At 48.8% G+C, this 26,458-nt stretch overlaps 7 protein-coding genes across 7 annotated transcripts; 5 read left to right on the forward strand and 2 right to left on the reverse strand.

The window, feature by feature from the left end:
- Positions 1–2,661: 2,661 nt before the first annotated feature.
- Positions 2,662–6,694, forward strand: LCP9604111_951 (putative cell division control protein Cdc25; the record flags this gene model as incomplete). Its single annotated transcript, XM_039073228.1, has 4 exons — positions 2,662–5,805; positions 5,859–6,075; positions 6,149–6,416; positions 6,667–6,694. 4 exons carry the CDS (start codon positions 2,662–2,664, stop codon positions 6,692–6,694), a joined length of 3,657 nt encoding a protein of 1,218 aa, XP_038933499.1.
- Positions 6,695–7,796: 1,102 nt separating this feature from the next.
- LCP9604111_952 (Mov34/MPN/PAD-1 family protein) lies at positions 7,797–8,855 on the reverse strand (the record flags this gene model as incomplete). Its single annotated transcript, XM_039073239.1, has 2 exons — positions 7,797–8,773; positions 8,831–8,855. The coding sequence occupies 2 exons, from the start codon at positions 8,853–8,855 to the stop codon at positions 7,797–7,799; spliced, it is 1,002 nt and encodes a 333-aa protein (XP_038933500.1).
- Positions 8,856–9,399: 544 nt separating this feature from the next.
- On the forward strand, positions 9,400–11,898 carry LCP9604111_953 (putative microtubule associated protein (Ase1); the record flags this gene model as incomplete). The annotated part of the gene is made up of 4 exons (XM_039073250.1): positions 9,400–9,516; positions 9,575–9,627; positions 9,681–9,895; positions 9,950–11,898. 4 exons carry the CDS (start codon positions 9,400–9,402, stop codon positions 11,896–11,898), a joined length of 2,334 nt encoding a protein of 777 aa, XP_038933501.1.
- Positions 11,899–12,848: 950 nt separating this feature from the next.
- On the forward strand, positions 12,849–18,247 carry LCP9604111_954 (uncharacterized protein; the record flags this gene model as incomplete). Its single annotated transcript, XM_039073261.1, has 17 exons — positions 12,849–12,939; positions 13,001–13,131; positions 13,188–13,931; positions 14,002–14,284; positions 14,352–14,585; positions 14,659–14,889; positions 14,962–15,506; positions 15,591–15,753; positions 15,819–16,169; positions 16,225–16,348; positions 16,406–16,477; positions 16,530–16,645; positions 16,704–16,845; positions 16,922–17,115; positions 17,212–17,488; positions 17,539–17,937; positions 18,010–18,247. The coding sequence occupies 17 exons, from the start codon at positions 12,849–12,851 to the stop codon at positions 18,245–18,247; spliced, it is 4,335 nt and encodes a 1,444-aa protein (XP_038933502.1).
- A 258-nt stretch (positions 18,248–18,505) lies between these two features.
- On the reverse strand, positions 18,506–20,634 carry LCP9604111_955 (glutamate--tRNA ligase MSE1; the record flags this gene model as incomplete). The annotated part of the gene is made up of 7 exons (XM_039073272.1): positions 18,506–19,079; positions 19,150–19,316; positions 19,375–19,632; positions 19,695–20,111; positions 20,169–20,206; positions 20,266–20,338; positions 20,386–20,634. 7 exons carry the CDS (start codon positions 20,632–20,634, stop codon positions 18,506–18,508), a joined length of 1,776 nt encoding a protein of 591 aa, XP_038933503.1.
- A 260-nt stretch (positions 20,635–20,894) lies between these two features.
- Positions 20,895–22,375, forward strand: LCP9604111_956 (putative DnaJ domain protein (Mas5); the record flags this gene model as incomplete). The annotated part of the gene is made up of 4 exons (XM_039073283.1): positions 20,895–20,931; positions 20,999–21,057; positions 21,117–21,766; positions 21,820–22,375. 4 exons carry the CDS (start codon positions 20,895–20,897, stop codon positions 22,373–22,375), a joined length of 1,302 nt encoding a protein of 433 aa, XP_038933504.1.
- Positions 22,376–24,219: 1,844 nt separating this feature from the next.
- On the forward strand, positions 24,220–25,845 carry LCP9604111_957 (uncharacterized protein; the record flags this gene model as incomplete). The annotated part of the gene is made up of 2 exons (XM_039073294.1): positions 24,220–24,289; positions 24,350–25,845. The coding sequence occupies 2 exons, from the start codon at positions 24,220–24,222 to the stop codon at positions 25,843–25,845; spliced, it is 1,566 nt and encodes a 521-aa protein (XP_038933505.1).
- Positions 25,846–26,458: the final 613 nt, after the last annotated feature.

Raw genomic sequence — 26,458 nt, forward strand, 5'->3', positions numbered from 1 at the left:
TCTGTTTATTCTGTAGTTCTGAGGTTGATTTTAATAGGGCTCAAAATATGTGATGTTATTGGCTAGAAATATGTCAATATATATCTATAACTAAGGTCGAATATCTTCAACCTATTTTCTTGTCAACACATAGATCATTCTATCCATTGTCCCATGATACCTTCGATTGCACCATACACTCGTCGGGAAACGAAAGTAATGTAGAGGTTGGTCCCAAGTCGAGACCCTGATAGATGTTGGTAAATCCTATAAACCTAATCAGAAACTGTCCCCTGAATTGGCGCTCCGCTTCATCCGATATTAATAGCTCCCAGATACTGGAGTCCATGACGAGGAGATGTATGCATATGCTCACATCGGCACAAAATACTTTCTTCAGATGCAGGTTGATATGCCCAAGGAACAGCTTGCTTACAATGTTCCTCTAGAGCTTGCTCAAGAGGCAGCTTCCAGCTACATTGCATGAACTTTCTCGCCTCGACAGAAGCGGACCGAGCTCTACAGCGTGTTGTAATGATACGATGCTACTACATCATTGAATCCTGATTTGCTTTGAATATGCCGAACATGGCATTAATCCTCCATGCATGAGACGCCGAACCTTGTCCGCAGAGCATTACGCGTCGCCGATGAGCACACAACCCTCTCAATGCTACTCAACCCCACGAGAAGAAACGGTCCGTTGAGTGGATAAGTTCCCAAACCCTCGGGTCCATTGTGCATGGCCTTGAATTGAGAACCAACGGTCTTACACTACGTAACCTATCAGGGTCGAAGCTTACTTTGAAAGGTTCTCGATACGCAGGGAGTTTCATGCAAAAATAACAATTGCCCAGGTGGAGATTCACGGAATACTCCGTACCATGGTTGAAGTATTTGGATTGGCTGTTCAGATCATGCCATATGCTGTCAGTACGCCTCATCCGAGAAGCCAAAGGATTGTGATCGCATATGTACAACATACGGAGTACTCTGTACGAGGTATAGCATTCCATAAAGTCCATATGCGTTGGGAAACATCGTACATAACAAAGTTTTACCTCTAAGGAGTTAGTCTTGAAAGCTGGGGTTAGGAACGAGGCTGCATGCCATGCAGTAATATATCACCGACCCTCTTGTCTATCCACACTTACATCAACCACGGGACTTCATTGCCCTGTTTTGGCCATTACGTGTATATCATGTGTACTCCGTACAACATATGTACCTACATTGTTGTATGCTGTTAGGTATGGTACCGGGGACGAGCGCCAGGATATCCGATTGTGGAAAGTGGGAACTTGGAAAACCCACTTTAGAGTAGCTCGAAATTAAATATATTAAAAACCGCCTTCTAGAACCATTTTAGCGCCTATTGATTAGAGAATAATAGACATCTTTTCCGGTTGTCTGAAAGAGTTCCATGGATGCTATAATAGAAACAACATGGAAGATAACAAAAGTGTCTTTCGTCACTCTGGGGCTGGGCATCTGGTCTCGTTGGATATCGAGCATATGGACCCTATCGTTCATTCTTACTGAGACAAGGTTGTCGGGTTTGCGCATATCGGCTCCCCGAGGTACATAATGCAGTAGTTTTTGGATCCCCTTACTGGTTCAAGCTAGGATATCCTTGATCATTTATTGAATGGAGATAGTAGGAATTCAGTTACGGAGTACATATAATGTGTCAAATCTAGGAAACTTGCAGCTCGGAGATCCCATGTCGTTCTTCATTGCAAATTGATAGATGTCTCCATGTGCCTGACCACCAATTACCATAATTGAATTTGTCTTTTGTGGGCCTTAGACCAGTCTTCCACGGAGTATTTTCTAATATTCTTGCCTCTGCCATCAAATTTGAGGCTATCCGTGGAACTACTTGGTAAATATACAAATGTACCTAAGCAGGATGACAGCTTGAACCCGTATGGGCAAAATGTGACCCTATCAGCATGCCTAGGTACACCCGGCTGTTATAAGCGTGCATATTTCGTCACACGCAGACACACAGACAGTGGGGAACGTCATGCTGTGAACGAAAGACGCAGAACCAAGTATGTAATAATAAATTAGTCTGGGGCTCTAGATGTCTCCAGGACCAACACACGGACAGTTGCCCCCATTAGTCCAAGGGGCCCAGACTTGGACTTCCTAAAAGCTATGTCAAATGCAATTTAGAGTCACATCATGTCAAATGGGATGTGGTACCTGTAAGACTGTAGATATGCAAGTCTATAATTGACAGTATCTCATCTTGGTGTCATTGGACGTCGTGTTCATGCAACGATAGAAACATTGAATATTTCATGAGGATGTATAGTATTGTAATCACATGGTATCTTTCCGCTGGATCCCCCTCAAAACAGCCTTTCCATGGGCTCCATCGTGTATTAATACCGGTATTGCATGCGCCCGTCCCGCCTCCACCTGGTGCAACTTCCCCTAATTCAATCCCACTTCCATTTCCCCATTGCCTTTGTTATAACTCGTTGATGGCATAATCCGCTGTGCTGGATTCTTGTTCTTTGACTACGCAAGGTCTTTTTTTAGTCTGGGTAAAAAGTGACTCTGCTTCCCTCGCCTCAACGTCGAATATAGTCATGAGCGGATATTGAGCTCAAACCACCCCCCCCTCAACCCCTCCAGAAGCTCTCTGGACTGTGGCCCTGTGAGTCACCGATGTTTGGGATTCGCGCGGCAGATTTAGCTGTCGACACTACTGCGCTGGCCAAATCCGGATCTGTTGCGACCGCATTCGAGTACACCGACGAACAAGTGACCACGCCCACAGCCCTATCCCGCTATCGCGGTCGGGGAAACAGTGTATCACGAGATTTCAACCACATCAACCATTCCCCGAGCAAAATGGCCTCTGGATATGCGGTCAGCCCGGAGCCCCCCGCGCTCTTCGTACGGGCCATGTACGACTATGATGCCGACGATCACACTAGCCTGAGTTTCCGCCGTGGCGACATTATTCAGGTCCTCAACCAGCTAGAAACCGGATGGTGGGATGGGGTAATCGATGATGTTCGAGGCTGGTTCCCAAGTAACTATTGTACCCCACTCACGGAAGCGGACGATTTCACCAACCAGTTCGCACACACCCACCTTGAAACCGAGCTCGGCGCGGACTCTGGACTCGAAGATGAATATGGCGATGGACATGATGAGGATGAAGTGCACTCCGATGACAACGCTCGAGACCCACAGCCGATTCTTCCTATGGAGGGAGTCGCAGCGCCCAAGGAGCAGGAAGAGGCCGCATTCTGGATCCCCCAGGCGACACCGGACGGCCGTCTTTTCTACTTCAATACCCTCACCGGATATTCCACTATGGAGCTCCCTTTCGAAAACCCGACCGCAACAATCGAACCCGGCCCACGAGATCGAAATAATTTCTATGTCCCCGACCAGACACGGCCACCCCCGGAGATGATGGCCCGTGGTTTTGAGCGAGATGAAGACGAGTACGATGGCTCTGCATCGGAGGCCGAAGGAGAATCATTGATGTTAGGCTCGCATGGCTCGATTTCTCGCCGACGCCAGTCCGTGATGGACGGGATATCCCCCGCCACGTCTATGGATTCGTTGTACGCCCCAGGATCTAAAGATTTCAAAATGCCGCACCCGCCGAACAAGCGCCCGCAAAAATCATACAGCCTGGGCGGAAACAGTACCAGTACATCTATGACCGAAAGCTATTCGAGACCTTCTATTTCCTACCCTCCTCAGCATTTTGTCGACGATGGCTTCGCACCACCAATAACCTGGCCTTTGCTTGTGGATAATATGCGCCACGCCGTGGAATCTTATCGCCAAACGCTTTTCAAAGGTGAGCGTGCAGAGTATGTAAGAAAGGCCGAGGACATATCCGACCATCTTCGCATGCTGCTTGCTGCTGGATCTGACACCACGGATAACCACTCTGGCAACCCATCTATCATTTCCACAAACAAGGCCCTATATCCTTATTTCCGGGATATGATGTCCAAATTCTCGAAGCTGGTTCTTTCATCACACATTGCTGCCGCTGATTGGCCTGGTGCCGACTCGGCCAATAAATGCTTGCAGGAGGCCGACGGAGTTATGCAGGGTGTGTATGGCTACGTGGAAGTGGCACAACAACAGCGCGGAGATGTGATTCATCGCATTGTGCCTGGCTTCGTCAGTGGTAGCTCTTCCGGTGGTAGCTGGCAGAACAATGGTGTTTCTTTGCATACTTCAGGTCCAACATCATTCCTTGTCCCGGATGGAGACTCGCGATCAGAGCCTTCGGTCTCTCTTGACACTGCGTTTTTGGATTCAATCGACATACTCAGGAGATCTTTTGTTGGTAGCATCCGGCGGCTAGAAGAGCGGCTGGTTGTAAACCGGAAGATCGTCACAGCGCAGGAACATGCAGATATTGCGGATGCAATCTCCGCTGCTGCAATCAAGGTCATTGAACAGTTTCGCCCATGGATCTCTTCTGTCGAGTCGATGAATTTAGCTCCGTTGGGGACCAGCTTCCAGAACCCCCAGCTAGTAGACTTTAGCTTGCAAAAGCAGAGAGCCTACGATGCTATTGGAGATTTCGTCCTGAGCTGTCAAGCAGTTTCCGCCCCTCTGGCCGATGAGTGGGCCGAGCTTCGTGGTAATTCTCTCGACGATCGTGTGAATGCCGTGCGAGGCATCGCCAGGCAGTTGGAGAACTATGTCTCCCAGATTGGTTTCTCGCTGTCGCTGCTCCTTGAGCAAATTCCCACCGAGCCAGTATCATCTCTACGACGTGGTAGCCGCCAGGAATCGGATGATGAGTCGTTCAAGAAGATGCATAGCCGTGGCGAGTCCATGGCCAAGATTGCAGAGTCAATCGGAATTCCATCCTCCTACGCCCCTGAAAAAGAAGGTGGCACCGATAAAGTACGAAGAAATATGGACAAGGCCCAACGATTCTTTGGCCAGGCACCCCCAACAGCTATCACGCGAGAGCCAATCCGTGAGCCAGTCCGCGAGCCAGAAGAGACTCCCTGGTTCTTGAAAATGGCCCATGAAGGCGAAGTGTTCTACGATAACAAGGGAGACCTGCCAATCCTCAAATGTGGAACACTCGCGGGATTGGTTGAACACCTCACCCGCCACGATAAGCTTGATGCATCCTTCAACAACACCTTCCTCCTCACCTATCGCTCTTTCACGACTGCCACCGAACTATTTGAATTGCTTGTCCAGCGATTTAACGTTCAGCCTCCATTTGGCTTAAATCAAGATGACATGCAAATGTGGATTGATCGGAAACAGAAGCCGATCAGATTCCGTGTCGTCAACATTCTTAAGAGTTGGTTCGATCACTTCTGGATGGAGCCTAATGATGAACTGCACATGGACCTCCTGCGGCGTGTCCATACTTTTACCAGCGACTCAATCGCTACTACAAAAACGCCAGGAACCCCTACATTATTGGCCGTGATCGAACAACGACTTCGAGGACAAGACACAACCGTCAAGCGCCTTGTTCCAACTCAGAGCACCGCCGCACCAACACCAATTATCCCTAAGAATATGAAGAAGTTGAAGTTCCTCGACATTGATCCGACGGAGTTTGCTCGGCAGTTGACCATCATTGAGTCGCGCCTCTACTCCAAAATCCGGCCCACTGAGTGTTTGAACAAGACATGGCAGAAGAAGGTTGGCCCCGATGAGCCAGAACCATCTCCCAATGTCAAGGCCTTGATTCTTCACTCGAACCAGCTTACTAACTGGGTCGCTGAAATGATTCTCGCTCAAGGCGATGTCAAGAAGCGTGTGGTGGTCATCAAACACTTTGTGAACGTGGCTGATGTATGTATTTTCTATATCTATTTGATATTGACCTTACTAACTCGACTATACAGAAATGTCGCAACCTGAACAATTATTCTACCCTGACATCCATCATTTCGGCTCTTGGAACTGCACCCATTCATCGTCTAGGTAGGACATGGGGCCAGGTTAGCGGACGCACGTCCGCTGTTTTGGAACAGATGCGTCGGCTTATGGCTAGTACGAAGAACTTTGGCGAATATCGAGAAACCCTACATCTCGCTAACCCGCCCTGTATTCCATTCTTCGGTATGCATCACAACCATTTCAAGCAGAATGTCTTGGAGCATCTCACCCCTTTGATTTGACTAACACATCGTAGGTGTCTATCTTACAGATTTGACCTTCATTGAAGACGGTATTCCGTCTCTAACACCATCAGAATTGATCAACTTCAATAAGCGGGCAAAGACTGCAGAAGTCATTCGGGATATCCAGCAATACCAGAATGTGCCTTATCTTTTGCAACCCGTCGGCGAACTTCAAGATTACATTCTCAGTAACCTCCAAGGTGCTGGCGATGTACACGACATGTACGAACGAAGTCTGGAAATCGAGCCTAGGGAGCGCGAGGATGAAAAGATTGCAAGGTATGCTGAAGCCTCAAGCAGAGACAAGAGCTCCTTGTTGTTTGCATCCACCGTTGCTGTTTTGCGATAATCTTGTTTTTTTCTTTTTCTTAAAAACTGGCGTTTGGCATTTGCCCGGCGATACCCAAATTTGACCTATTCTCTTTTTTTTGGGGGCCAAGACAACGACAACTCTGCTTTCTTTTTTTTTTCTTTCTCTCAAAACTGTTCGGCTGTTGAGACTAACCGTTTTGGATTCTGAATCTCGTAGATTACTATCTGAGTCCGGCTTCCTGTAACCCGTGAAGATCCCTGTCGAGTTACATCCTGCGGCGCCACCAAACAGGTTCGACAAATGCGCCATTCGCGCTCCAATCGACGTTCGTGTTTCACCACCTCGTGACCGTTCAGGCTATCCTAGTCTCCACACCACCTCACCTTTTCACCTCTCAGATCTCACTTTTCAGGGATACTTGCAGGTTGATCTATCGCATGCATGTGAATGTCTCAAAGACCCACACATGTGCACACTTATTCTCGATGCAGTTACATTCGGTCTCGGCATTTATCATTGCACCGGCGAATACGGAGTGCTCCGTATATTGATTCTCGATATAGCGCAATAGAGCTGTTTGATTGGTTCGGATTTCTTGTTTATTCCCCCCTTGTTTCCTTCTTTCGTCTCTTATCTCCCCGATGAGGTCACCTGCCTCTGTGGCCATCTCGAACTCACCTCTTCTTTGTACCGACTGTGACATATCCTGGCCATTTTCTCGGCGTATTTTGCCTTGGATTTCAGTTTCATTTTTTTGTTTCCTTTTTCAACATATCCCCTTGTGTTGTCGCCAGGTTAGGGCGACCTGCTTTTTTCTTTTCAGGCCTTTTTCCTCTACGCTGTATTCTGAATAATGAACGTCACGAATGACTCGAGACTTTTGTTCCTGTCTGATCGATGTTACCCGGTGGAGTTGACTTGGTACTTTTAACTTCATTACATACAGTGTTCTACTACTTGTTCGATTCCCGCCCGGAATATTGCGTATTCTGCGCCAATAGAGATTGATTACCTTGGATTGTCTTAGATTCTTAGGCTAGCGGATTTACTACCGTGGACACCACCCTCAGACAGGGCCAGTATTTGCCTTTGTTGCCCTTGCTTGAGACGGCTACAAAAGGTGAGACATGAAGTCGTAAATTCATTCATTTGCAGGAACTGCAATTTTAGATATTCTATGATCATGGATCGAGAAAGATCGCCGCACATAGCAAGCCCCGAGAAATTCCAGCGAATATGGTGATATCAACCCGCTGAGCTCCAAATACAACAGTTCAAGCTAAGTAAAAAGCGTGGCAGTCATGTCAATATTTTGGGATCGTGGACCCCTCATCATATGAGCTGGATCACTCTGTCGAAGGAGTTTGGTTTCCGATGCCGTGAAACAGTTTCATCTTTGTTTCGGATGCTATGAGACCCTTCACTTCCTCCGCAACAACCCGCTGTCCGCCGCGGACAACCTTATCCAGCTGTTGATCTTTGCTGTTGACGCCACCGGCTCTCGAGCCGGTGGCCTCCATTCCACGTGCGGCTTTGCGCACTTTTTGACTGAGATCCATGATCTGCTTGTTACCGAAATCACGAGAGGTGAATAGCGGGCTCTGGCTGAGAGTCGCGACCCAGTACTTGTTCCATAGAAGGGACAATATTTCCGTATCAAGGGTGCTTTTGAAATGACTGACATCAAGAGAGTAGTATTGATTGGCATGCGCACCGAAGTCTTCTGCCTTCCCGAGCGGGATAGTCTGATACTCGTCATCCTCATGAGCCTCCTTCTGCGGGGTAAAGTTCGATGGAAATGTGCGGAAAGCGCCGATCTCAACGCGACCCGCGGAGATGGTACGGTCCGGGTCGATGACAACGGCGACAAACGGTCCAGTCATTTGCTGTGTTTGTTGAGTGGCCACATCAATCCCAGACAGCCAGCACCCATAACCCGGGTGACTGTGATACCATCCGACAGCATTCTCCATCCGCCCCGAGTCTCGACACGACTGGAGATATGATACCATGTACTCGTTTGCCTCGTCCTGCGCATTCACTCGGGTTTCGGTGCCTTCGACTGGCAGCCGGAACGCATCTGTCACCACGAAGGTGTTCGGTAAGATGTAGCCTTGCATCAGACCCATAATCTCTAGTGAGCCACCCGAGCGGGCATGCATCACCATCTTCAATAGTGCCGAAGCGGAGATTCGCACGTGCTTGAAATAGTATGGGTCGGTGGCCCATGGTCGCTCCTCGTTGAGGGCTTTTTCTGTATCGGCATTGTATTCGTAGAGGGCATCTCGTTGAGGATCAAACACGCTTATCGCATTCTCCAGCTCTGTGCGGGGACATTAGTTAATTACAAGCTGGCTCATATCAGTATGGAGGTACTCACCCCAGGCCTGCTGGGCAGCCTGCATTTTGGGTGGATGGGATAGAGAAGACAGTCGAATGGTAAGCAATGTATCGCAAGGATCAGAGTACTTTAAGGCAAGGACTCGGGTGATAATGTGAGTTCTGCAAGGACCGGAGAATAAATAGTATCAGGGCTGAATGCATGAAGTAGAGAAGGCCGTGGGGTTGTTCATTGATTGGCAGTATCGGGCGGTGGGGCTTGCTGAGTCAGCTGTTGCCCTTGACGACGGTCTCACCCAAAACACCACCCACTTACGCCTTACGAAACTTGATGTTATCTATCATCTGCGATCTCCGAACGCCCCCCCCCCCTCATAAACAACAGTGTTGTTCGCTTTCCTATGTGGCTGCCCTAAGTGCTTTCGCAAACCTCCACTTTCGTTTATTTCCGTCGCACCTTGTGTGCTGAGAACCCTGTGTGTCAGGCTCTCCTGTTTTGATCCCGACATTCATCACCCTGTCGCAGCTTCGCTCGGCATTGTATCGTTCATACAATATTTTGTTATCAACCTCGACTTTTGTCATCTCCGTTAAGGGACTTTCATTACAATGGCGGTAGATACCAGCTACCTGACCACTCAGGTCAACAACATCGTCGCCCAGCTCCATGGTATTTACGACGAAATTGGAGTTCCTGCGCGGGAGCGCGAGTCTCGTGAAGCAGAGGTAAGCTTGCTCTCTGATATAACAATGGCATTGTCGCGTGGCTAACAGAGTGATACAGCTCTTTAGCGCCCTGTCAGAGACCTTGAACAATCATCTGAAGGTTGTTGATGAGTGAGTCGCATCCATAGACAGACCCATTGGAGGCTTGCTAATTATATTTCTAGGGAGAGAGAAGATATGACGCAAGAAGCGGAACGTCTCATTACAGCTATTCAACAAATGGAATCGTCCCTGAGCGATGAACGGGCCAATGGCCAATACGAGCTTAACCGCGACGACCTTCGTGTCACTTACCCACTTAACAAATGTATTGCATTCTTACGCGAGAAGAACGACTCGATGAGCAAGCTGCATCGGGAACGCTTTGAGCAGGTTAAGAGTGAGTCTTATCTGTGTGGTGTGTCGCTGATGCTCCTTTACTGACATTCAATAGAACTTGTGGACGCGCTTGAATCATACTCCTCTCACCTCGAGCCATCATTTGTTAAGCTGGACCTTCCTCCTACTGCACCAGGGTCCTCGATTCCCCCAAGCTTCGACCTTTCTCCTATGTATGTGACCGCATTGGATGCCGAATTCACTCATGTCTACGAAGAGTACCACCGCCGCATTGCCAAAGTCCAATCTGCCTGTGAAGAAATGATCAAGCTCTGGGCCGAGCTCGGAACGCCCCAGGCGCAAACAGATTCCACTATCGTGAAGTGTTATCGCGATTCCCCTGAGCAACTGGGGCTACATGAAGATGATGTCGCCAACCTAATTTCGAAGCGCAATAAATTGGTGGAAGAAAAGAAAAGCCGCGAGCGCAAGATCAACGACCTCAGAGCTACCGTAATCTCTCTTTGGGATCGCTTTGGTGTGGAGGAGGCGGATCGCAAGGCATTCCTGGCTGCGAACCGTGGCTGCGGTTTGCGCATAATCAACGACCTCGAAGAGGAGTTGACACGCCTCAACGAACTTAAGAGACAGAATCTCCACCTCTTTGTGGAGGATGCTCGGTGCCGATTGCAGGAATTATGGGACACTCTTTTCTTCTCCGAAGAGGAAATGCTCGATTTCACACCTGCATTCTCCGATGTGTGCAGCGATGCTTTGCTTGAGGCTCACGAGGCCGAGATTACACGACTGGAAGCTCTTAAGGAGCAGCGCGCTCCTACTCTCGAAATGATTGACAGACACCGCACTCTTTTGACAGATCGCGAGGCACTTGAAACATCAAGCCAAGATGCATCCCGCCTCATGGGCCGCGGGAACAAGGGAGAGAAGCGTGATCCTGGAAAGCTCTTGAGGGAGGAGAAGATGCGCAAGAGAATCGCCAAAGAATTGCCAAAACTTGAAGCTGACCTACGGAAGGAGTTGGAATATTGGGAAGACGAATTCGGCCGACCCTTCCTAGTGCACGGAGAGCGATATCTTGATTTGTTGACACCTGTAAAGTCAATGCTTCCACCACGCTCAAAGACACCATCTGCAACACCCTCAGCTACCAAAGCAAGCACAATGAGACAAAACCCACCCGCCCGCCCTGCAAGCTCCATGAGAGGCCTGCCTCCCCCCCGCTCAGCCACCAAGACTCCCACTAGCAGCGGCCCAGTTAAACACAACACCATTGGCTACGGTGCCTCTAGAGCCGGTGCCACCTCAAGAGCCGGTGCAACATCTCCTTCGAAGCTTCCCGCCCGTGTCCCGCTGGGAAACATGCCCCTTGGAACCAACTCCCCTGAGCGTCGTATGCAGCCCGGTGCCTACTCGTCTGGTACACTTAATGGAAAGATGCAGCCCCCTCGCGGACCTCCCCCACGGATGCGTGCGTTGACGATTGAGTCAAGGGAAGACCGATTCAGCCACCTTATGGAGCCACCGCGCTGCAATAGCGCCATGTCTAGTGCCTATGTGCGGCCTGTTAGCCCGGAAGACGTTTATGATGACCGGCAGCGATCTTTCATGAGCACTTCGGGATTCTCCAACTCTCAAAGATCTACTGGATTCTCCCATTCATCTCACTCTTCACACTCGTCACTGTCTTTGAACTCTAGCCAAGTGTTCCCACGACCTAACCCTTACCTACACCACGCAGCTCCACCGCCAGCTGCCCGCCAAGTCTCCAACTCCTCTACAGTCAACACAACAACCTCTGGATCTGAAAATTGGGAGACTTTCGAGGACGGCTCGGGATCAGAAGCCGATCCCAGTGACATTTACTATTCCAAACTCCGTGCCGCAAACGGAGGGAAACGATTTGCACCCGAGGATGGATCGGATCTCACTGGCAAAAAGACCAAGGGTATTCGCAGTGTCAGTCCAGAAGGTCCGCATCCCGGGCAGGTCCTGCGCGTTGCTGGCAGTGACACCGAGTGGGCCGATGACTACGAAACTTATTAGGTGTTCTGCCATTGCTTCCCTCTCCATAATGCATCCCACCTCTTGCACCTCATTTCTCGGCGCCTTGGAAGTTCAACGGTGTTACGCAACCGTTGACCTTTGATGATCCCACGACTGAATTTTGCATTTGCACGGTTCATGATAATCCTTGGTTTCCCTTTCATGACTGAGCACCCTTAGATTCCTTATGGGCAGGTTTCTCCTCTCTCTACACACGCTAATTCCCGAGGGGCCGACATTCAACTTCTTTTCCTGTCCATAATTACGAGTTTATCATGTCAATCTTGCTCCCGCTCTCCTTCATCTCGATGATATTGAGCCCAACCCTGCGCCTGACTGTGTCAGGCTGCAGCCCTCTGAGGATTCCTGTCATTCACGCCTTTCCCGACTGACACCCTCGCTGTTTCAATTGCCACTGAGTTTAATCTTTTGCTTTTTCTGGTCTTCTTGGCATGGTGTTATCTTTAATTCCTTTCTCTGTCACTTATTGTTTTCGTTGGCTTGGTGCTTAAGGCTCGTTTATTCCCTTTTCGATCTCCGGTTTTGGGAGTCGGATTTTGTCCTTGGTTTTCACCGTTTTTCTATGTATTTGTCAGCGAAGTACGCCGTACAGTGTTTTGATATATCTAGTGTTGTTAATTTTATCTTCTGGTTGTTCAACCTTTTGTTCAATTCGATAAATAGCATGGATAGATCGGTGCATAAGCCGAGACACTTGACTTAATTAGGGCTACCCATCCACATGACTCCGGTAACTAGGACGACTTGGATTGCAGCCCGAACAACAAGGCAAGAGATAATATCGCCGCTCACAACGGACTCCGTACGGAGTTAGCGGTGTTAGCGGTATTCGTCATTAGGCCACCGTCAAACAAGCCCCTGGTCCTTTGGGCTCAGTTTCATCCCTCAAATTCAAATTCACCAGAAGTTGTTCCACCACAGTAGCTGTCATGGCACCGACTGTGGTTGGTGACACATGTGACAGCCTTTTTGGGCCTGTGATCAGTCAACATGATTGTCGTGGAGGGTTCGACTTTACAGGTACATATCTCCAATGTCTGGGCGCCTGGGCAGTCTCCACATATACTGACATGGAAGCAAGTTCTATTCGAAGCATGGATATTCAACATTACCCCAGCAGTCTGTTTTCTCCTGCAGTTACCCATTCGCCTGTTCCAGCTATCTAGAGAGTCTTTGAAAGTAAAATCCTCGTTGACTCATTGGGCGACGCTGGTAAGTCTTGCTATCACTTGTCGGACCTTGAAACGTCTAAATAATGCTCTATACAGGCTATTGCGGTAGTATTGTCCGGAATTCATGTCGTTCTGCTTGTGTTTAGTTCGACGCAGCACTACCCCGCACAAAATGTGTCAGTTGCGGGTGCTACCCTCAGCCTTATAGCGGCAATTTCTATTGTTGTTCTGCTTCATTTAGAGCACAGCCGGGCTGTTCGACCCTCCTTCCTTGTCTCTGCGTATCTGCTTATTACGGTGCTTCTAGACATTGCGCGAGTACGCACCGCCTGGCTGTTGCCATATGGTAGAGCATACCCGACCTGCCTCACCGCATCTCTGGCCACCAAATTGCTCCTCCTGGTGCTGGCAAATATCGAAAAACGCAAATGGCTGTTGCTATCCGAACAGTCTACCGAGAGAACTAGCGGTATCTTTAACAGGGGTTTATTCGCCTGGCTCAATGAATTACTGAGAAAAGGACACACCTCGTTGCTCACCAGCGATACGCTACCTAACATCCATGAGAAGCTATCGTCTAGTGATTTAGCCGACCGATTTTCAAAATCATGGGCGCTGTGCGACCAGAGTCGTCAGCATGCGTTGCTGCTGGCCGTCGTTAACTGCCTTCGCTGGGATATTGCTGCTATTGGTCTTCCTCGACTCGCCTTGATAGGATTTAGCATAGCGCAGCCATTCCTGGTTGGCAAGACCGTTACATTCCTCGAGCAAACTGAATCCTCGATGAATATTGGCTATGGGTTGATAGGAGCCACCGCGATTGTCTTTATCGGGATTGCTGTAAGCCTTATGTCTTCAACCACTTATCCCACTATCCGAGGGTCATTGGCCGACTGACTTTATGACTTAGGTCACTACGGCATCTTATGAGCACCTAGGATTTCGTGCTACGACCATGGTGCGTGGTGGCCTTATGGCTCTTGTCTATCAGCACATGATGGAGCTGCCACTGGGGAGCACCGATGAGTCTAGTGCCATGTCCCTTATGGGAGCTGACGTTGAAATGCTTGCGGAGTACTTTCACTCTACAGTGTGCGAATCTTGGGCTAGTATCCTACAGCTGGGACTGGCCGCGTGGATCCTTCAAACTCAGATCGGTGTTGTTTGTATCACACCCATTCTAATTGCAACAGGTACTTTCTCTTTCTCTACCTATTTGCACGAGATGTGATGACCATAAGAAATTAACAGATTGACTAGCTTTTACCGTTGCTTCTTTTGCCACGGGCAATGCTGTGTCCGTTCGGCAGAAGACATGGCTACAAGCCACCGAGAAACGCATTAATTTCACCAGCCACGTCCTCGGCTCAATAAAAAACGTGAAATTCTTAGGACTAACAGAGATCATAAAGAAATCCATTGAAGGCTTAAGGATTGAGGAGCTTGAGATCTCCAAGAAGTTCCGCCGAATCCAAACCGTCCGTGTCTGCATGAGTACGTATACTTGGAAGTCCATCTACGGATAGTTTTATTGAAAATATCGGGATCAACTGACCAGTCTATTCAGTAAATCTTCCGGTGATTATTGCGCAGTTTGCCACTTTCGCGACCTATGCTGTAGTTGCGAAGGTGCAAGGGTCGGAGGGTCTTTCGGTCTCACAAGCTACCACGGCCCTTTCACTAATAAATCTGCTAATCACTCCTCTCATGCATCTATTGTTGGCAGTTCCAGATGCATTCGCATCAATGGGATGTCTGTATCGAGTCCAGGACTTCTTGAAACGTCCAAATATTGTCGGTGAGTAGCGCTAATACTCCCATACGTGCTACTCAGTAAGACGTACAGCGAATTAACCTCATTTACGCACAGAAAGAAGGAAATTGCTCCAGTCAGAAGCAGAAGCTCTGAATTTACCTACTAATTCATTCGAATTCGAACTTTCTAACTATCCCGGGGCTAGGGGAATTTCCTCGCCAGAGAATCCATCTGACGTGCTGATCTCCCTGCAAAATGCCTGGTTTGGCTGGAATGACCCTTCTTCGGATAGTGCTGGTATCACACTCAATCTGTGCCCCTCGCAGCTGGGTACCCTAGTTGCAATTGTCGGTCCTGTGGGAAGCGGAAAGTCCACGTTTCTCAAAGGCCTCGCAAATGAGACGTCCATTCTCAATGGTGACGCCTTCATCAAGTACCCAGATCTAGCTTTTTGTGAGCAAACTCCATGGCTAACCAATACGACGATCCGGGAAAACATCATTGGGGAGAATGGATCCGCGGCATTTGATTCTGATTGGTATTCGACCGTGATGAACGCATGTGCGCTAGATTCCGACCTTAAAAAAATGCCAGCGGGCGATGAGTCGTTCGTCGGTAGCAAAGGATCTAAGCTTAGCGGAGGGCAAAAGCAAAGAATCGTGAGTACAAACCATCTTTCCCTCTATATGGGCGGTCCGGCCCGGGAATAATAGCAATGGATTTGTGAACTGATTTTATTATAGGCCATAGCACGAGCTGTCTATGCTCGCAAGCGCATCGCGTGCTTCGATGATACTCTGAGTGCTCTTGATAATTCAACCGCTCGGCTGGTATTTAACAATGTCTTTGGCCCGTCCGGACTGCTGCGTCGACTGGGCTGTACTGTATTTCTCGCGACTCACAATGGTGCGCTCCTCAACCCTCGATATCTTTATCTTGTCACTTGTGTGGTATATACTGACTATTAGCAGTTCAATATCTACCCCAGGCCGACTTTATAGTCGTACTCGGAGAGAACGGCAATATTTCGGAACAGGGCACCTTCTCTCAGCTTCTCAGTCACGCCGGGGGATATATTAACCGGCTAGGTATTCAACCAGAACAGATTGAGAAAGGAAAGATGCAAGATGACATTCCAACTGGGCTTCCAGAGACTAGTGAAGTCATAACAAGCCGCCTATCCACCCCGGCCTCTATCGATGAATGCCGACAGACGACAGATATTGCTGTTTACAAGTACTATTTATCTGCTATGGGCTGGTTCCGAGTCTTTGTGCTGAGTTTCTTACTGGTGGTGAATGGTGGTATTGGTGGATTACGAAGTATGCCAAAATTCTCGACTAATAACAATGCTGTATGATGCTTATCTTTGCATAGGTGCTTGGATTGAGATCTGGTCCTCTAGCACCGACAGCGCTTCAAGCTCGGGATTAGGCTACTGGCTTGGAGTATATGGGGCATTGTCCTTCGTCGAAGCCACTTCAATGGTTCTTGCGGTATAGTAAGTGAAAAAAAAAAATTCGGTTAAAGCTTCCATGCTGATTGGGTTCTATCTAAGTTGGACCTGGGTCGTCATTGTACCGGCCGCGTCGAAAAATGTTCATGCTACTGTGCTGCAAACTTGCATGAGGTGAAATTCCAGTTCTTCACTAATCTAAATATCGGCCAACTAACATATTCAGTGCCCCCTTGTCCTTCCTATCTCACGTAGACACGGGCTCTCTCATCACCCGTTTTAGCCAAGATATGAGGCTAGTGGACATGATCCTCCCCCGAGGTTTTATCACGACAGGATTCCGTAAGTGCATTCATTATACATTTATTTAACGTGTTTCTCTAACCCGAGAGATATGAAGAACTCTTTACGGTGCTTTCACAGGCCGCAATCGCCCTAGCTGCATTGCCATATCTGGCTGTAGCCCTTCCCTTCCTAGTTGGGATGTTAGTGCTAGTCCAGCGCTTTTACCTGCGTACATCTCGCCAGCTTCGACTGCTAGAGTATGTTTATCTGTGCCAACAACGCTTTAATTTGATCAGCATGCTTGTGCCTTTTAGCAAACTGACAAACCCTTAGGATCGAGCTCAAAAGCCCCCTGTACACCCATTTCATTGAATCTCTCGCTGGTGTAGTTACCATCCGTGCCTTTTCATGGACTACTGCTTCTACGTCCAAAATGTTGTACTTACTTGATAGGGCGCAAAGGCCCTTCTATCTTCTATTGTGTATTCAGCAATGGCTGGGCCTGGTACTGAAGCTCATGGTGACTGGTATGACGCTTATTCTCCTCGGAGTTGCTATAGCTCTGCGCGGACAAGTGAGCCCCGGTTTGTTAGGTATTGCGCTGATTGGAATGATGGACCTAGGGGAAGTACTCTCATACTTGATCCAGAACTGGACGCTTCTGGAAACCTCTTTGGGTGCGATTGCCAGGATTAAGGATTTCTCGGAAGATACTCCAAGTGAGGAACAAGATGCAGTCTATGAGCAGCCACCAGACGCAAAATGGCCAAGTCGGGGTGACATCTCATTCGTTGGCGCAGATATTGCATATGAGTCTGAGAACGCAGAGCCCGTGTTGCACGGTATCTGTCTGGATATTCGTGCTGGGGAAAAAGTTGGACTGTGTGGTAGGACCGGAAGGTGAGGAAAGACACTTCAGTAGGGGGGAGAATAGGCTGACTCTCTTATAGTGGCAAGAGCACTCTGGCTCTATCATTACTCCGTCTTAACGAGGTGGTTTCTGGCCAGGTTCTTATCGATGGGGTAGACATATCGACGGTGCCTCGGTCATTGATTCGGCACCGGATCAGCTCTCTTAGCCAAGAAGCCTTCCTTTTCCCAGGTACTATTCGGCAGAACGTCGATCCTTTAGGCATTGCCAGCGATATCGATATTATTGAAGCTCTCAAATGCGTCGAAATCTGGAATGCTCTTATGTCTGCGACGAACAGCGACGCCCACAGCGGAGGGTTGCTAGATGTAATACTGACTGACACGACTTTGTCCGAAGGCCAAAAACAGCTATTTTGCCTGGCTAGGGCGCTTCTCAAGAAGAGTAATATTTTCATACTAGACGAACCGACAAGCAGGTATGTAATTTCTGTCTTTTTGCTTCTGGCAACACATGATTATGCGAGCAATGCCAACCATTCACAATCAAGTCTGGATGCAGAGACAGATGCCAGGGTTCAGAAAGTCATTCGCCAGGAGTTTCAGAGCTGCACTATCATTATGGTTGCGCATAGAGTTCATACCATGCTCGACTTTGACCGAGTTGTTGTTCTGGATAGTGGTCGAATCATAGAAGAGGGACATCCTTCGGACTTGTTGAACAAGGAAGGCGCTTTCTCAAGTCTGCATCATCTGAAGCAGTCAACAGGAAGCAATCAGGAGCTCTGATTGATGGGTCTCATCAAGTTGTTCACAAAGACTTACAGCTTTTAGACCGCAATACACTTTGTTTTTCCGCTCTATATCAGTAGACAAATCATAGCTCTGGGGATCAGGGCATCTGCTCTTTATAGAGTTATTTACCGCAACGGACAACCTGCTAAGCAAGTGATTGAAGGCATCAATGTCTTGTCTTCAGCAAAAATATTGGAATTGGGTCATATCGGATACAGCTATAGTACAGTCACTCAACCTCTTAATTCTACATTACCGGCTAGTCGCAAGAGTCCCCATCCAACTCTGATCTTCAGGCAAAGTTCCCTTAGGAACTCTCTGGCCAGCAGAAGGAACAAGGGACTGTGTCAACGCCTTGGCGTCCTGCACTCGGCGAAGTGTCTCATCTCTCCCAAGAACTACCATAGTCTCTGAGATTCCAGGCCCAGGCGCAGAAGCCAACAGCGCCCAGCGGAGGTAGTGATACAGCTCCTTCTTGAATATCTTCCCTGCGTTCTTCGAGCCAACGGGTGTCTCTGGCTCAGACGTGGGGAAAACAACGCTTTCCGCGCCTTCATAGCTGTTAATGTTGTCGCGGTGAGTGTCGATATTCCAGGCCGCGGATGGGACAAGGGTTAAGGCGGCTGCTGCAGTGTGCAGCGCTTGGATTGGGACTTCTGGGGAGGATTGGGGTGAGGCCGGTTTGTAAGGAGCTCTGTCCAGTTTGGGGGTAAAGAAGTTAGAGTTACGCTGGGCGAACTCCTTTGCGTTTGTGTAGTTGTTGACATCTGCGCGGATGAGGGGCGCGATGTATTCGGAGAGAGTGCGACCGTTGAGGATCGTGGTGCTGCTAGGTGTCAGCTATTAGGTACTATGTAATACACGCGTGAATTCTTTACGGCTGGTGGCTGACTTACAGTTTGTCGAGAGGGTAGCTTTCTTCCACGACCAAGCTCACCTTCTTCACCATCTCGTCGAACTCAGGTCCGCCGCTTTTGACCAAGCGTTGGACATGTGCCTTCTGGAGGAACTGGAGTTTTTCAAAGGAGACAACCGTATTTCCTCGAGTAATTTTCAAATTGAACTGGTATCAGTATTAGCAGGGAGGTTGGTGTGTTTTCGGGGGACTAAGAAGAACATACAATCTGTTCCAGTTCCTTCAGACTTAACACATCAGACTTCTCGGAATGCGACCAGCCTAGAAGTGAAGTGAAGTTCACCAAGGTGGATGGGAGGATCCCTTGCTTGTCCTTGAATGACGAGAGGTCGATATCTGCGTTGCGCTTGCTGAGCTTTTGCCCACTTTTGTCGACGAGCAAAGGGACATGAGCAAAGCTTGGTGGCGTCCATTTGAAGGCATTATATAGCGCCATGTGCATAGGTGTCGATGACATCCATTCCTGATAGACGTTAGTTCAGTATCTTGTGACTTGATAGCTACAGATATAATAAGTAAACTCACCGTCCCTCGGATAACATGGGTGATCTTCATGCAATGATCATCCACAACATTTGCCAAGTGATACGTGGGGTGTCCATCCGATTTGATAAGGACTGGGTCATTGTAAACACGGTCGATGAAATCCAGCTTCGAGTTGTTCTGGTGATTCTGGCCGGATTTGCCATAAACCAGATCATTGAACATGGGGTATTCCTCTACTTTTAGTCGAATAATGTGTGCCTCTCCCTTGGCTGCTCGATCTTCTGATTCTTCGGCAGATACGTCGCCGCATTTCCGGTCATAGCCAGGCGGCAGTCCTGCCTCGCTGCGGTGACGGGCGATCGAATCCAATCGTTCTGCGGAGCAGAAGCATCGGTATGCATGGCCATTGGCAACAAGATCATTGGCATGGGACTGATACAAAGCGGTTCGTTCGGACTGCATGGGAGCAAATATTAGAGATTAATTTCTTGCGACAAAGGAGTGATGCCTCACTTGTCTATAAGGTCCATAGGGTCCACCAACGATGGGACCTGTCAACGAAACGAGAGTCAGCAATTTCCCTCCATTTTTAGATAAGTTTCAAACTGACCTTCATCCCAGTTCAATCCGGCCCATTGGAGATCATCATAGAGTCGCTGTTCCGCCCCGGGAATTGTCCGTTTCTACCGTAATCAGTCGTAGTCCACGCAACGGAGCGCAATCCACGAACCTGGTCCGTATCCTCAATGCGCAACAGAAATTGACCACCGGTCCGCTTGGCCAGTAAATAGTTGAAGAGAGCTGTCCGTAGGGAGCCTAGATGGAGGTATCCGGTGGGCGAGGGCGCAAACCGCGTGCGCGCAGGGCCATTCGGCAGTTTGTTCTTCAAGTTAGGTGCTTGAGCAGCCGGAGAAGAGGAGAAGGCTCTACATTGGATGATCCAAGATCGCCTGGCGAGTAGCCCTTGGGGACATCTCATTGCGAAATAGAGGAATGGCCGATCTTTCTGATATGTTGTGGAGTTGCGGAGTTGCGGCGCGGAGCTCCCGAACAAAATTTCTCAACTTCTTTGGATCAACAACTCCCGCTCTCACTTCTCGTTCACCAACCTCTCTCTTTTACTATTGGGCTCAAGTCAACGGTCTTTTTCTATTGAAGAAAATTCCGATCGTGTTTTCTGCAAAATAATCACTGAAAAGTACGTTGGAAAGTTGTGTGTCACTTGAGACTCTACTAACAATGTTCTCAGTGGCTGCGGTTGAAGTTGACCTCTACGGTGTGTGCTCATTTGCGCAGATCAACCATACAGGAATACCATATTAATCAGTTATTCATTCATACAGAGGTCCTAGAGATCCATGAAAGCTCAACTAAAGATGATATCCGCAAGGCATACCGCAAGGCAAGACGAACCCGATCGTCTCCGGATTCCAGCGATACTGACAGCCGGCTTTCCAATAGGCAGCTTTGGCCAACCACCCCGACAAGGTCCCCGAATCCGAGCGCGAGGAAGCTTCAATCCGGTTTAAGGCTGTGCAAGAGGCCTATGATATTCTTTACGACGATGACAAGCGACACCTCTACAACACACACGGCATGTCTGCCTTCAACGGCTCGGGTGAGCCGGGAATGGCAGGACAACCTGACCTAGATGACTTGCTGGCACAGATGTTCGGCGGCGGCATGGGCGGTATGGGTGGTATGGGCGGGATGCCTGGCATGGGAGGAATGGGAGGAATGCCTGGTGGTCGCCCCAACAAACCGCGCAAGAGCCCCAGCGAAGAACAAGATTACGAAGTCAGCCTGGAGGATTTGTACAAGGGCAAGACAGTAAGGTTTTCCAGCGTCAAGAACGTCATTTGCGGACATTGCAAGGGCAAGGGTGGCAAGGAAAAGGCCACTGCCAAAAAGTGCTCGACTTGCGGTGGCCAGGGCTACAAGGAGGTCTTGCAGCGCATGGGCCAGTTCGTGACCCAGCAGACGGTTATCTGTACCACATGTAACGGAGAGGGCTCATATTTCGCCCCGAAGGATAAGTGTAAGAAGTGCAAGGGCACGAAAACAACCGAGGCGAAGAAGATCTTGGAGATCTACATCCCCCGAGGCGCTAGGTAAGATGGCCTTTTTTTCTATCTAACGGAATCACATACTTACTGTGCTCTAGGCAAGGAGACCGGATTGTTTTGGAAGGCGAGGCCGACCAAGTGCCCGATCAAGAGCCCGGCGACATTGTTTTCAAAGTCGTCGAGGAAGAACACCCCGTGTTTACACGAGCCGGTTCAGATCTGCGTGCAACTATTGAAATCACTCTTGCTGAATCCTTGACCGGGTTCTCCCGCGTCGTGATCAAGCACCTCGATGGCCGTGGCATTGAGCTCACTCACCCCCTCACCGCCGGCGCTATCCTCTCACCCGGACAGGTCCTCAAGGTTCCCGGAGAGGGAATGCCGATGAAGCGTGTCGATTCCCGTGGTGACCTGTACTTGGTTGTTGATGTCAAGTTCCCCGATAACGGGTGGAAGCCCACCCCAGAGATGCTGGAGAAGCTCAAGGAGATTCTCCCCAAACCCAGCGCTCCTATCAAGGCCGACACCGTGGACGAAGTTGAATACGACCCCAAGGGTCAGATCGAGGACTTCGGTGCGCAGGATGGCCAGGACGCAGCAGGATGGGAAGACGAGGAAGACGACGATGAACCGGCGCAGTGCGCAACTCAGTAGAATTCTTGCATAGATGGCGTCTGGGGGTTTGAATTAATGGGGACTTGTGAATAGAACAACCCTCTTGGCTTAAAAACAAAAACACATTGTATACCAATGTAATCGTCTTTCCAGCCCCACCCGCGTTCACGGGCTGCGTCTATTTTCATTATTATACATAGTTCGAAGGTTAGTTAAGAGATACCAGGTTATTGAAATATCATCACCAGGTACCTTTTGTATGCGTGTACCATATAAAAGATACCTAATGTGTGTACCTATAATAATGAAACAGCCGGGTGAGGATGGAAGACGATTACATCGACGTACAATATAGGGAATACGGAACCAGTTCCGCTCATTTTATGAGTGGACAGGTGGATGGACCTTGTACATATTATTCAGATCTATTTATGTACTCGTCGGTTTTGTTTTTTTTTTTTTTTTTACAAATGAGATATTCAACTTATCCCAAGGCCACGGAAAGAATCCGGGGTCGGACTCCGGGGTCGCGATGTCGGACTGGGGTCGGCCTAACACCTTTCGGCTTCGATATCGGCTGCTCTTTCTTTCTTTAACTTGGATTCCCCCCTCTACATACCACCCACTCCAGGCCTAGAAAGCTCACTTCCAATAGTATATAGTCGCCCTAATGAATTAGTCTGTAATGGAAAAACGGAAAGAAAAACACATGGCAAGTACACCTGAATTGACGGATTTTCCGAGTGTGTACCGAGGCTATGGTAAAAGATGCCGGATTCGTCGCGACGATCTCAAGGTTCGGGGTAGGTTCCCTGTGTCCGAGAAAAGCACCCCGTGGCAGGAGATCTTCCAGAGCGAGACTGGTCGGTTGAATGAGATTATGGTTCTGTCTGCTTGACGCCGCTAAGTCTGCACGATGCTGTCGATCCTACACGATGCTGCTGAGTATGTTGCGCCGTTGGAAGCCTCGATGTAAACAATTGAGGTTCAAACTGGTTATTGTGGGGGAAACAAGCGGCTGTGGGGAAATGAACTATGGTAAATGCGGGATAACGAACAGCGCTATTCCGCGTGTTGGGATTGTATACCATCCCCACTTGAGATGATAGTAGCTGCTGCCAGGGACGCACTGTCCAATCACCTAAGTGCATTGGGGGCATTGGAAGAAGAGGAGGCAACCGCCCGTATCGGCGAAAGCGAATATCCAATTCGCCGGCTATAGACGGGTCCAGCCCCTTTGCCGAGTCACTTCCCCGGGCCGGGGTCCGCCACACTTTCCTGGTTGGATCTAGTGGTAACCTTATTTCTCCGTGGATATAATTCCTGAACTCGCGGGAGACTGGTAATGCCAACGTTAAATAGAAACTGAGTCCCTAGAGTCTCTAGATATCTAATAGTAATGGGGCTAATAAAAATACCTCAAAGGGCTCTGATATAGAATATAGCACTGTAGAGGTGATGGGAAGTATGTGTCTTCTTGCTTGGCCAAGCCTTGTTCTTAATTGGGTAACTCAATTTTCCAAGTCTCCCCCAGCTTTTTACGGGTCTCTTCAAACTGTGACCCGATCATTTGTCCTTCGACGTCCATATAGGCCAGGTGGATGCAGTTGATGGACCAAACAGGGACGTCACCTCTTCACGATCCTCCGAATGTCGGAAATTGAAGAGAATGGGGACGATGGATCCGGGGTACGCATTTCCGATTTTCCAGACCCAATTGGAACTAAGACGATATATGATTACTTGGTCGTATGCGGGGGTCGCGGGGTGTCTGTGCTCTCCAGGGCTGTCTCTAGGGTTATAAAATCTAATCCTTGTCCCAACACCTTTTTCTCTACCTTCATACTCTGGAAGGAAGAACTGAACACAGTCCGGACTGCAAAATGGGCATATTCAAGAATAGCCGGGTCTATGTGCTCGCCACAGTGGCATATACGGGTTCATTCCTATTCGGTAAGACAAATCTCTACCATTGCCGATCAGATGCAGCATGCTGATAAGTTTCCCGAAAAGGATATGACACAGGTGTGATGGGAAGCGTGCTGGAACTTCCAAGTTTCAAGGCCGATTTTGGACTCACAACTGGAGGTTCTGGTTTTTCGACTGCCAATGCTGAAGTCTCATCGAATGTCGTTTCCCTTCTCACTGCCGGGTGTTTCTTTGGTGCTATCTTCGGCGCTATAGCCAACGAACGGTTTGGCCGTCGGTATTCCATCATGGGATTCCTGACATTCTTCCTTATCGGTGCTGCTGTCCAAACCGCCGCTACCGGCACGCTAGCCTATATGTATGCCGGCCGGGTGATTGCAGGTTTCGGAGTCGGAGGAATGTCAGCTATCACCCCAATCTTCGTGTCTGAGAACTGCCCACCGGCCATTCGTGGTCGTATTGCTGGTCTCTTCCAGGAGTTCCTCGTCATTGGTATCACTGTCGCATACTGGCTTTGCTATGGCGTGGCAGAGACCCTCCCCGCCACAACCAGACAGTGGCGCATCCCTATTGCATTCCAGCTTGTGCCCGGTGGTCTAATGATGATTGGCATGTTCTTTTTGACCGAATCTCCTCGCTGGTTAGCGAAAGAAAATCGTCTCGAGGAAGCCATCGAAGCCCTTGCATATATGCGCTCTGAGCCGGTCACAAGCCTTGTGGTCCAGACTGAGATGGCGGAAATCAAAGCGGCCGTCGAACACGAAGTCGAATCAACACAGGGCCTCACTTGGCGAGAAGCATTCCTACCTGGCAACCGTCTTCGCTTTATCAACTGTTTCTTGATTATGTTCTGGCAGCAGTGGACGGGCACCAACAGCATCGGGTACTATGCCCCCCAGCTGTTCCAGACAATTGGAGTCACCGGCGGTAACACGAGTTTGTTCACAACGGGTATCTATGGTATTGTCAAGGTGATATCCACTGGAATCTTCCTCATCGTTGGTATCGACAAGGTCGGTCGGCGGTGGTCTCTTATTGCTGGCGCTATTTGGATGTGCACAATGATGTTTATCCTGGGTGGTGTTCTGGTGACCTATCCTCCGGATCCTAGCGGTAACGGTACTCTTTCGTCTGCATCGCTCGCCATGATTGTCATGATTTACCTCTACGTCATTGGCTATTCCGCATCGTGGGGACCGATTCCATGGGTTTACATTTCTGAAATCTTCCCAACTCGCCTTCGTTCCTACGGTGTTGGTTGCGGATCGGCAACTCAATGGCTCTTCAACTTTGTGGTGACTTATGTGACTCCCTCCGCAATTGGCAACCTTGGCTGGCGAACCTTCATCATGTTTGGTTGCTTCTGCTTTATCATGGCTATTTGGGTTTTCCTCGTCGTCAGGGAAACGAAGGGTCGCTCTCTTGAGGAGATGGATGTTCTCTTTGAGAAGTTCCATGCCCTTGGCCGTTTGCCTGATATTGAAATTGCACAGGAAAGAAAGCTTTCATTTGATGGTGCTGCTACCTCGGTTCATAATGAAGTACAGGGTGTTGAGAAAGAGGATTATGTGAAGACATAAAGAGTGTACAGGGCATGTTTGTGATGGTCTGATACCTGTTTATGTATATAGTTGTTTCATGGAGTCCAATTCTACGTCTATTTGGTTATGTGTGTGCATAAACCTAGTCAATTACCTGTGTATATTGATCGAAATCAGAACTGGTCGGCGGAAAATATATCCTCTCAGGGTGCACGAACATCTCGACTAGGGTTTACAAGAACCTTCAGGTGCGCTCTTACAACATATATCTCCAAGAAGGACAATAGAAGACTCAACCTATCGAAAGTTAGACAAAGGTAGCTACGAGGAATAAATTTCGCAGGAGATGATGGATTCAAATATTTATCCGTCACATTCATAATGTTTAATCCATGAGAGATGGAAATGTTTCTCTTTCCTTTCCTCATACTTGCTACCTATCAATCAAAAATCCTTGACTATTGGTAAACTACTATATAAAGGAAATTGCATTCGAAATTTACGAATAGGAAATGTTTTCTATTTTGTTTCGTGTTATTGCTGTTCTCTCCGGCCGTTCGGGGCAGCATTATAAAAGCTCGTCAATCATCTATTCCCTAATTCCAGAGTCGAAGCCGTTGACTCTCTCAATAACATATTTTATATCAAATTT

Source organism: Penicillium roqueforti, assembly GCF_015533775.1.
Source record: "Penicillium roqueforti strain LCP96 04111 chromosome Unknown scaffold_01, whole genome shotgun sequence".
NCBI classification, from domain to species: domain Eukaryota; kingdom Fungi; phylum Ascomycota; class Eurotiomycetes; order Eurotiales; family Aspergillaceae; genus Penicillium; species Penicillium roqueforti.